The 12,300-nt window shown below is 34.2% G+C and overlaps 1 protein-coding gene across 1 annotated transcript; it reads right to left on the bottom strand.

Annotated features, from left to right (window-relative positions):
- Positions 1–10,140: 10,140 nt before the first annotated feature.
- Positions 10,141–12,294, bottom strand: LOC140037712 (UDP glycosyltransferase 9-like). The gene is made up of 2 exons (XM_072082715.1): positions 11,542–12,294; positions 10,141–11,062 (listed from the first exon to the last, which is right to left on the bottom strand). Exons 1-2 carry the CDS (start codon positions 12,190–12,192, stop codon positions 10,334–10,336), a joined length of 1,380 nt encoding a protein of 459 aa, XP_071938816.1. The 5' UTR covers positions 12,193–12,294; the 3' UTR covers positions 10,141–10,333.
- Positions 12,295–12,300: the final 6 nt, after the last annotated feature.

The following is a 12,300-nucleotide window of genomic DNA, read 5'->3' as shown; positions in this document are numbered from 1 at the left end:
CCTTGAATAAAAAAAAAAGTTGAAAAAATTAAACGTTGTATGGGTTGATGACCTCGTAGCTGAATTTGGTAATACGATTGGTGCAAATAAAACCCTCTCCTTATTGTAGCATCGAAAAGTATGATTATTTCCCGATGGAATTGAAAATTATCAAGCAATTTTAGCATCTAGATCTTCATGTTTCACACAAACAAGCATGTACTAAATTATGTGAACTTTTCCATATAATCCATTAAATGGATATCTATTTTTGTGAGGAATAATGACAAACTAGATAGGTTAACTGTTGGAACAACAACAAAGAAAATATTATGAAATGGCTATAAAACTAACAAGAAAAAAGGCTTCAAATCGTGACTGTATATCTCTTTTCTTAAGTTTTAATTTATTCATCCACTATATTGTGAAAAAGATCAAGGATGAATATCCTCTAGAATAAGATGAAATTTGGTTGCAAAACTCTGCACTAAGTTGTTACAACCCCCAAAAAACAAAGAAGAGAAGAGTAGAAATTTTTCTAGAGTTTGTAGGTCTTTTTTGTCTGCAGCCAAAAGACCACAAATGATCCACATAAATCAAATTTCATATCCCCTAAACAGTTATTAACCGTTAGAAATATGTTTAGAGTTGTATCTCTTCAAATGATGGTTGAAACTTGAACGGTTGCAAATGAAACACAGAAAACTACCTCTAGAAATCTATCCAGATTTTCAATATTTGAAAATATTCCAACAATCGCCCGCCATTTTCAACATATTGAAAATTTCTTTATGGATCACTGAAAATTTTGATAATCTATGTATAAACAATGGTATCTTTCGATTGAACCACTATCTTAGTGTTAATTTTTTTTGCAAACTACCATCTTAGTGTTAATTGATTATAAATTGTTAATACTACTTGGTAGACAAGTTTTGAGCCAAGAGTATATGCAACAAGCCACATAAATTAGCACACACAAATTTACTTCTCTTCAATTTGTTTATACAAGTGATACATTAGGTCTTGTATCCCTATCCTTTCATGAACGTGTTCAAAGTTAAGTCCAAAACTTTGTGGATGCTACCAATTCAACATTCATATAGGCAAGCTCTTAATGCCCCACCATTTGTAGCATTTTACACGACTTGTTAAGAACTCTAAGTTCAACCTTCCAATTTCAAGCGGGAAAAAACACAACACACCTTCTAGGATGTTTTATAGTATTCAAACCACTATATCAATGTACTTTTACTCATTTAATTCAAGGCTAGTTGTTATAAATAATGTTGAATTGAGGTTCCATTGTTAGTGATTTATGGATTGGATTTCAACCCCATCCTTTTAGATGTTTAAATCATCATTTCCTTGTTAATCCCTTAGTTAAAGAATCTACTAGGTTCTCTTTTGATCTTACAAAATCTATGATTATCACACCATTTGTGATCAAATCTCTTACTAGATTAGGTCTTAATCCAACATGTCTAGATTTGCTATTGTACAGTTGGCTATAAGCTTTAGCAAGCGTAGCAACACTATCGCAATGTATGGAGATTGGTGAAATTGGTTTTGGCCACATTGGTATTTCATGTAGCAAATTTCGTAACTAATCAGCTTCTTTGCTAGCTGAAATCAAGGCTATAATTTTAGCTGCCATGGTGAAGTTGGTTATGCTTGTTTGATTCTTGGATGCCCAGGAAATTGCTCCTCCATGTAATATAAAGACTGAACCACTCATAGAAGAATAATCATCTTTATTTGTCATCCAACTAGTATCCGAATAATCTTCTAATACTGAAGGATAGCCACTATAGCAAATGCCATAGACTTTGGTATGTTTTAGATACCTCAAAACTCTAGTTACACCAAACCAATGTTGTTTGCTTGGATTGCTTGTGTATCTACTTAATACACCTGCAACAAAAGCTATATCTGGCCTTGTACATGTTATTGCATACATCAAACATCCAATCACTTTGGCGTAATCCAATTGAGACACAAGATCACCAACATGTTTAACAAAGTCAATTTTCGGATCAACGGGAGTTAAGGCAGATTACAATCTTGATGATTGAAATGACTAAGAATCTTTCCAATGTAACGAGATTGTAAAAGCAAAATTTGTCCTTGCTCTCTCTTAATTCTTATTCCTAGAATAACATCGGCCTCTCCCATATCCCTCATTTCAAACTTGCATGATAGTAACTTTTTGGTTTCATTGAATTGCTCTAAGTCAGTACCAAAGATTAACATATCATTCATATACAAGCAAATAATGACACCTTTACCACTCATACACTTGCTATATGTACATTTGTCCGACTCATTAATCTTAAACCCAATAGCAAGCATTACTTGGTCAAATTTTTGATGCCATTGTTTTGGAGTTTGTTTTAATCCATACAAGGACTTTACAAGTCTGCACACTTTGTGCTCTTGCCCCGGAACTAAAACCCTTTGGGTTGTTTTATGTACACTTCTTCATCCAATTCACAATAAACAAAAAATGTTGTTTTGACATTCATCTGGTGAATTATCCATTTTTGGATTGAAACTATCACGAGTAGCACCCTTATGGTAGCTGCGAGTAAGTATCAAAATAATCAATGCCATATTTTTGAGTAAACCTCTTGGTAACTAATTTGGCCTTAAACTTGGTTATAGTTCCATCCACCTTCAATTTCTTCTTGAAGATCCATTTGCAATCAATTGGTTTGGAACTTGGTGGTAAATCCACTAACTCCCAAGTTTTATTGGCCATAATTGAGTCCATCTCATCACTTATAGCCTCCTTCCAGAATGAAGCGTCATATGATTTGATTGCTTCATCAAATGTTTTAGGATCAGCTTCGGTATTAAAGCAATAAGGAATAGTATTACTTATTTCATACCTTGTCCCTTCAACAAGGTAAGTAACAAAATATGAACCAAAAGACTTCGCCTTCTTAGCTCTTTTGCTCTTTCTTGGTTCAATGATTTTATTTTCATTATTTAAGCTATCTTTATGTGATTCATTCTGGTTTAGCGCATTGTCAATTTCTCTAGATATAGAGGTGAATCTTTTCTTATCAAAAATAGCATCTCTTGATTCAATAATCATGTTAACTGATATTGAATTATTAAGCTCTATTATCATAAATCTATAGACCTTGCTATTTTGTACATATCCTAAGAAAATGCACTCAACACCTCTTTCACCTAATTTTCTTTTCTTAGATTTAGGAACTTTGACAATGGCTCTACAGCCCCAAACTCTCAAATGTTTGAGATTTGGCTTTTGTTTGTACCAAAGTTCATAAGGAGTTATAGAGCTCCTTTTGTTTGGAACTCTATTTAATATGTAACAAGCTATAAGTACGGCTTCTCCCCAAAAAGCTTGACTTAAACCAGAATTTGACAGCATTACATTCACCATTTTCATAAGTACTCTATTTTTTCTTTCAACCATACCATTTTGTTGAGGAGCACATGGAGCGGTGAGTTCATACTTAATACCACTGGATTCAAAAAATTCCTTTTGATAGTACTCACCATCATGGTTAGTTCTTAAACATTTAATCAAATTGTCACATAAAAGTTCTACTTCTACTTTGTATATCTTAAACATATGCATGACTTCATCTTTTGAATGTAACAAATATACAAAATAAAAGCTAGTGCAATCATCAATAAAAGTGGCAAAATACTTGTTTCTCCTTAAAGATATGGTACCATGCAAATCACAAATATCACTATGAATAAGATGTAACTTGTTTGTTTTCCTTTCAATCTTTGAAAATGAATTTCTAGGTTTTTTGTTAACAAGTATGTTCTACATTTACCATCCTCCATTTGGACATATTTAGGTAACAAATCAAGTTTGATCATATCATGTATCCTCCTATAATTAACATGTCTAAGCCTATTATGCCTTAATGTAGTAGTAGACTCAAGTACATAAGCAAAAGAAATATTCTTATTCATCTTATTAATAGGCATGACATTTAGTTTTAATATACCATCACATATATAGCCCTTGCCTACAAACATACCACTTTTGGAGAGTACAAACTTATCAGTCTCAAACACAAGTTTAAATCCAAACTTATTCATCAAACTACCCGAAACTAGATTCTTTCTTAATTCCTAAACAAACAGTGCATTTGTAAGAATTACAACATGTCCAGATGTAAACTTTAAATCTACTTCCCCAACCCCTTTAATAGGAACAGTTGCGGCATTAGCCATGTATACTATGGATTGTTCATCATCCATTTCTTTCATAGACTTGAAATAGTCCTTGTTCTTGCATACATGGCAGGTAGTACCAGAATCAATCCACCAAGAAAATCTTCCTCAACTATGTTGAGTGCAGAAATCATAGCCACAAGAATGCGAAATTTGCATTCATATTTGTAATGCCCTTCCTTCTTGCAATGGTAGCATTTCCCTTTTTTCTTCCTTTTCTTATTCTTGTTAGATTGATTCTTTGATTGATTGAACTTTTTATTATCCTTGGACTTGTTTGTTTGTCCCTCTTCAACCATGTTCACTTTGGAAGTAGAATCTGCGTCCTTTTCTTCCTCCTTCAGTTGAACATCGTTGTTCTCCTGCATTCTAAACTCTTCCTCAACACGAAAAGGGTTAGCAAGACTTTCAAGAGTGATCTCTTCCTTTTTGTGTTTGAGATCTCTTTTGAAATCCTTCCAAGAGGGTAGTAGTTTATCAATTATAGAACTACAACAATTGTCTCATCCATGAACATATTGTGTTGAGAAAAATGATTAAACATCTTTTCAAGCTTAGCAAATTGATCCATAACAGGCCTCTTGTCTACTATTTTATAGTTAAAGAAACCAGAGACAAGAAATTTCTTAGTTGTTGCATCCTCCCTCATGTACCTTGCTTCTAACTTGTCCCAAAGTTTCTTGACTGTTGTCACCGAATGATAGACATCAAAAAGCCTGTCACTCATTGCATTGAGAATGTGTTCCCTACAAATCTCATCATCCATGTCCCATTTTTGCCTATTGTGGATGTCATCCAACGTCTCTTCTTCATTATTTGTTGCAGGTCTTAGAGTAGTTAGAACATACACCACTTTAAGGGCCACAAGAAGAAAATGCACTCACTTCTTCTAACGAATGAAATTCCTTCCATCAAAACGGTCAAGTTTAACACTATTGAAAGTCAAATCTTTTATAGTGCTTGCCATTTCAAGGGAGGAGTAAAGCCTTAAGATTGTTGGAACAATAACAAAGATAATATTATGAAATGGCTATAAAACTAACAAGAAAAAAAGGCTTCAAATTGTGACTGTAAATCTCTTTCCTTAAGACTATTCGTCCACTATATTGTGCAAAAGATCAAGGACGAATATTCTCTAGAATAAGATGAAATTTGGTTGCAAAACTCTGCACTAAGTTGTTGCAACCTCCCAAGAATAAAGAAGAGAAGAGTAGAAATTTTTCTAGAGTTTGTAAGTCTTTTTTGTCTATAGCCAAATGACTACAAATGATCCACATAAATAAGATTTCATGTCCCCTAAACAGTTATTAACCATTAGAAACATATTTGGAATTGTATCTCTTCAAATGACGGTTGAAACCTGAATGGTTGCGAATGTGATAAGATGTATTTTGGGAGAAAAATATCTAGCATTTGTATCATGAGTGACCAACTAGTATCTATAGTAGTACAAATTTAACAAACTATTTACAAGAATACCCTTATTCATTTATTATTTACAAGAGTACTTATATTTTTCTTACCACTCCCTCTCAAATTGAAGCATATAGATCATAAGTACCCAATTTGTTACAAATGTATTTCACCCTAGAGCCCCCTAAACTCTTAGTAAACAAATCAGTCAATTGATCTACAGATGGTACATGAGATGTCTTGATAACTCCATCAAACAATTTCTTTCGAATGAAATAACAATTAACTTCAATATGTTTTGTTCTTTCATGAAACACTGGGTTAGACGCAATATGAACAGCCGCTTGATTATTACACAATAAATTTATAAATTGTTTATGTTCAAGCTCAATTTTAAGTAACATGCTTTTCAACCAAATCAACTCACACATAATGTGATCCATAACGCGGTATTCAGATTCTACACTTGACCTGAAGACAACTGTTCGTTTCTTACTTTTTCATGATACTAAATTACCACTAACAAACACACTATATCCTGTGGTCGATCTTCGCTTTGAGGCAGAACCAACTCAATGTGTATCGTTGTAGCATTCAATATCAGTGTGTCCATGATCTTAATATAACAACCCTTTTTCAGGAGTACTTTTAAGATACCTGAGAGTTCATATAGTAGCATCCTAATGACTGGTATAAGAGGTCTTAAGAAGTTGACTCACGACATTCACTGCAAATGAAATGTCAGGTCTCGTTACAATGAGATAATTTAATTTACCTACAAGTTTTCGATAGTATTCAGGATCATCTAGTAATGCAACTTGATCTCCTACTAATTTCACATTAGGCTCCATACGAATATCCACAGGTTGGCAACCTACCCTTCCAACTTCACTCAACATATCGAGTACATATTTTTTTTTTTGACATAAATAAATTTCATATTTAGACTGAACTACCTCAATGTTCATAAAATATTGTAAGTGACCTAAAACCTTTGTGTGAAAGTTTGCCTGCAGATTGGATTTAAACTTTTGGATCCCCATAATATCATCACCTGTAATCACAATATCATTCATATAAACAATTAATAAAATCTTACCAGCATTAGAATGTCGATAAAACACAGAGTGATCTACTTCACATTTTGTTAGATCGAATTCCATGACAACACTACTAAATCGGCCAAACCAAGCCCTGGGAGACTGTTTCAATCCACATGAGAATTTTTTTAGATAACAAACCAACCTTGAATTCTCCCCCTGAACAACAAACCCAGGAGGTTGTTCCATATATACTTTTTCTTTTAAATCTCCATGTAAAAATGTATTTTTCACATCCAGCTGATGCAATAACCAATTATAAATTGCTGTCAAAGAGATCAGAAAATGAACAGAGGTAATTTTTGTAACAGAAAAAAATGTCTCTAAGTAATCTATTCCATACACCTGAATATATCCTTTAGCTACCAGACGAGTCTTCAATCTATCAATAGGATCATTAGACTACACTTTTATAGTGTACACCTGTTTACAACCAACAACAGGCAAAAGCTGGTGGACTGTATAACTCAGGTAATAAAGATGAAGAGTTGGTAAAACAGGAGAAAGAAAAGAGAAACACTGTTCTAACTCACTAGGCATATCTTGTTTCATAAACTAAGGAGTGGACTCAAAAAAAGTAACATCAACACAAGTGAAAAATTTATTTAAATTTTGACTGCAACATCTATATCCTTTTTGCACTCATGCATATCCTAAGAAAATACATTTAATAGCACGAGAATCTAATTTATTCACCTCAAGAGCAAGCTAATGAACAAAACACACACATTCAAAAATATGAGGAGGTAATTTAAACATAGGTTCACGAGAAAAAAAAATGGAGTGAGATAACTGACCTCCAAGAATATTAGATAGCATGCAAGTAATTAAATAACATGCAGTTAAACTGCATCACTCCAAAACTGTTTAGGCACATTCACGTGCAACAAAAGTGGTTGAGCAATTTCGACTAAATATCCAATTTTGTTTTTTTAGTAACTCCATTCTGTTGTGGAGTGTGGGGATAAGAGAACTGATGAATAATATCGAACTTAGTCATAAAAGTATCAAAAGGAGTAAAAAAATATTCTTTCACATTATCACTGTAAAGTATACATATAGGTACACCAAATTGATTTTTTATTTCTGTAACAAATGCACAAAAAATGAAATATAGTTCTAAACGATCTTTCATTAAATAAAACCATATAACTCTAAAAAAGTAATCAATAATGATTACAAAATATTTAAAATCTAATTTTGAAGTGATGCGATTAGAACCATAAACATCAGAATGAACTAACAAAAGGATTCAGCAACTCGTTTATTGACTCGAGGGGCAAAAGAAACACGATGATACTTTCCTAACTGACAAGACTCACATTCTAGTGAAGACAACTGACTCAAAGTAGGAACCAACTTCTTCAAATTTTGTAGAGACAGATAACCCAAATAATAGTGAATTTCAAGAGAAAAACAATAGCAGGACATGCAATCGGATCATTGGAGTTAAGAAAATAAAGACCATTATGCTCATGCCCTCCACCAATCATTCTTTTTGTCTTCAAATCCTGAATGACAATAAAATTAGAAAAAAAAAAGTAACTGAACACTACAAAAATTTAGTAAGTTTACTAACAGATATTAGATTAAAAGGCAAATTCGATACATGAAGAATAGAAGACAGCGGAAGAGAAGGCTTAATTTCTACAGTGCCTAGTCATTTAACTTTAGTTGTAGATCTATAAGATAAAATAACATGAGAAAAGTAAGTAGACTTTTGAATATTAGAAAATTTTCTAAAGGTACCTAACATCTGATCAATAGCGCCTGAGTCAATAACCCATGAATCAGAATTAGAAGATGTGGAGAGACAAGCCATAACATTACCTTCTTATGCTAAAGAAGCAGAGGGAAGAGATGGGCGGTTTGCAGTTTGGTACTATAGGAATTTAACATAATCTTCCTCAGATAAAGTTAAAGTCTTCTGGAACCCTTGTGTTGAAGAACCTGATTCAACTTGATCAGTGGTAACCGTATTAGCAAACAGAGGAGGTTTTCCAACTAAATTCCAACAAGTATCACAAGTATGATTTTTCAAACCACAATGAGTACACTTATGGGTGTCTCGACCTCCACGGCCTCCTCTACTTCTTCCTCCAAGAGAGCCACATCCAAAACTAAGTTGCTCACGTTCAGGACTAAATTTCTCTATCCGATTATTGTTAACAACTAAAGCAGACTTGTCATTAATTAAAGTACCATCACCCTGCATTATCCTTAGATGTAGAACATAAGACACGAGCATATGCCTCTGAAAGGATGGTAATTATTCACCTACTAAATTTTGAGATTTGATTTGTTCAAATTCTGACTTAAGGCCAGTCAAGAATTTGAGTACAAGTATTTGTTTTCTTTGCCTCTGTATAACTATAATATCACTTGAGAAAAGCATTACAACATTTAATTCTTCTAAAATTCGTTTGAGATTAGCAAAGTTTTCAGTTACTATCTGTTATCTTGTTGCTAAAAATACTCCAAAGAAATATTATACATCCATGAAAGATTACTACAGTATAATAACCGGATATAATCCCAAACTTCTTTTGTTGTCTTATATGAGAACATATGTAAGCAATTCGTGGCTCCATAGAATTCAATTGTATTCCAAGAATTTAGGCATCCTTTTGAATCCACATTAGTCTCCTATTATCCTCCGTAGGAGAGTCACCTATGAGATGTCGTTACTTTTCTAAGCCTGTCAGATAAATCTTAATAGCTTTTGACCACTATTGATAATTAGTGTCGTTCAACTTTCAATTTGTAATTTGAGACATCATCATTGTCATAACATTAATGGACGCCACGACACTTTTGGATGAACTTTCAGTTTCAGCCATAACAAATAGTTCAAACCAAAAACAATCAAAATTCGAGATGAATAGTACCTTGGAACAATAATGCGTGAACAGTAACGCAATGAATAGTATCACGTGAACAGAACTTTTGTTAGATGTTTTACCTTAACTCTAGGACTTTAGCTCTGATACCACGATAACATATATTTTGGGAGAAAAAAGTCTAGCACTTGTATTATGAGTGATCAACTAATATTTATAATAGTACAAACTTAACAAACTATTTACAAGAATACCCTTACTAATTTATTATCTACAAGAGTACTTATATTTTCTTAACAATGAAATGCAGAAAACTACCTCTAGAAATCTGTCCAAATTTTCAATAGTTGAAAATATTCCAACATTAACTACAATAAACTAAACTCATGTGATTGAAACTATAAGCCGTTGTATGCAGCAGCAAAAGGAAGAGAGGCGTAGAATGAAGTGTGATTGTCATTGTGAAAAGGACAATTTCAATAAAGTGGTCATACTTGAGTTACTATAATGAAAAAGACATGTTAAAAAATTGAAAACTATAATAGAAAAGACAAATTAAAAAAAAAATAAAAAGATCTAAATTTTGGTAATATAGTTGGTTAACATAAAATTTGTCCTACAGAAAAGAAGCATATTCTAAATCCTTCTAAACAATTACAGATTTACATTCAAAATCAAATCTTGTCATCGTTTTATTATTAAAATACTTGTACAGAATTCCTATTTCAGATTGTTTCCATCCACAAACTCCCTAGAGACTAGAGCAGAAACGCGTCATGGGAGGCACAAAAGTGAGGTCGCAAAATCTTCAATGTTCCTATCAGAACTTCCACCTTCTCCTACTGCCTGTATGGCCAATTCCTTCCATTTCTTAGCATTTCTTCTGATCTCCTTCCCCCTTTCACCCTCAGTAATTTCTCTGATACAATACTCAAACTCTTCTCTTCTGACAAATCCTTTATCATTTAGCTTCACCCTCAGCCCCGTTTGCCATACATCAGCAATAAACTTAGCATTTGTAGTTTGATCAACCCATTGTGGCGCTGCTATCATTGGCACGCCAGCACTTAGAGCTTCAATGGTTGAATTCCATCCACAATGTGTCACGAAACACGCGATCGCCCAGTGGGCTAAAACCTCAAGTTGTGGACACCAGTTTATGATTAGGCCTTGCTCTGAAGACTCAGACTTGAAATTCTTTGGCAGCTTACTCTCTTCTTCTTCCCTGACTACCCAAAGGAATTTGCAGTTGCTCCTCAGGAGGGCGTCTGCCACTTCCTCGATCTGATCTTCTCCGGGCCCTGCAATGCTCCCAAACGATACGTAAACTACAGAACAGGTTTCTCTTTCGTCCAACCATTTTAAGCAAGCTTCAGCGTTTGTCTCAAACAGATAGTTCCCTTGTTGATCATTGCCATTCTGTAGTCTTTTGTCTACAAAAAGTAGTGGAGCTGTTGGTCCAACTGTCTTAATTGGCCACCTTTCTGCCATCCATGTTGCCACCTGATAGATAAAGTCGCAGTAGCATGATTAACAAGTACTGAAAATCGGAAAAGTGGTGGACCATTTGACACAACATTTCTTTGGAAAAAGAGAAGTAAATAAGGAATTAAAGGATTCCCAATTGGCACGGCATTTGGAGACTAGCTAAATTTTCAGTTTTGATATATTTGGCAACCTATCAGAGAATAGTGCTTGCGGGTACCAAAACACGATCAAGAATCTCTGAATCCGTCTTATGTACAACGTTAATTAATTGCCGATTCTAATATCCTATTTGACAATACTAGCACAAACTAGGGAGTCATCCAAAATCAATTGTTTTCTTAAAAAAAAAAAAAGAAAGTTTTCCACATGATTAAAATTTTGCTTATGCCCATCCAAGAGTATCACATAGTTTGACATAGTTACATGAATTATCACCCAAAAAAATCCATCAGTAATGTATGTTCACTGGATTATAATTAGGATTTCCAACTTACCTCATCCTCCAATTCTTCGAAAGTGTTGAACAGAATGAAATCAACTTTGTCAATGTTCGAGAACTGATCAAGAAGGAGCCTCGTGACAACACTATCTGGATCAGGGAAGTACTGGAGATCAGGAAGATCATTGCTTTCAAGTGCTGGCATTGAAGGCAATTTTACAGTAACAGCCTTATCAAGAGGAAGCTGTATTGTTCCCTGGTCCATATGGTAGTAAAGAGCACAAACAGCACAAGATTGAGTAAAGAAAGAAGCACCGCGAACTCCCACCCGATGAGCTAAGTTCAGAACCCAAGGCATAGTTGAGTCATAAATCACAATTCTGGGAGGATACGGATCAGTCTTTCTACATTTCTCAACCAGTTCTTCCAAGCCTCTGGAAGCAGCAGCTCTCAACCTTGCCAAAAAGCCTTTGAGATCTTCTTCAACGGGTTCATCGGAGTCATCTGGAATACACTCAATCTTGATGGAGCCGATGGCTTTGGTTTTAGCAGACTTGAATATAGAAGTTGTAGTAATCAGTGTAACCCTGAAATCTTTCGTGGCCAGGCGGTTGCAGAGGTGTAACATAGGATTTATATGACCTTTTGCAGGAAAAGGGAAAGCAAGAATATGAATTTTGCTAGGGGAAATATCAACTGTTCCCATGTTTCCTTCTCTTTAGCTCCTATCTATCTACTCAATGGAAAATTATGCTGCAGAGTTAATCAGTTATATATATAGAGCACCAACATGGCATAAACAGGCGGATTTTGG

Source organism: Coffea arabica, chromosome 3c, assembly GCF_036785885.1.
Source record: "Coffea arabica cultivar ET-39 chromosome 3c, Coffea Arabica ET-39 HiFi, whole genome shotgun sequence".
NCBI lineage: Eukaryota > Viridiplantae > Streptophyta > Magnoliopsida > Gentianales > Rubiaceae > Coffea > Coffea arabica.
The sequence above is the reverse complement of the archived record's forward strand: the minus strand, read 5'-3'. Positions and strand labels throughout refer to the sequence as shown.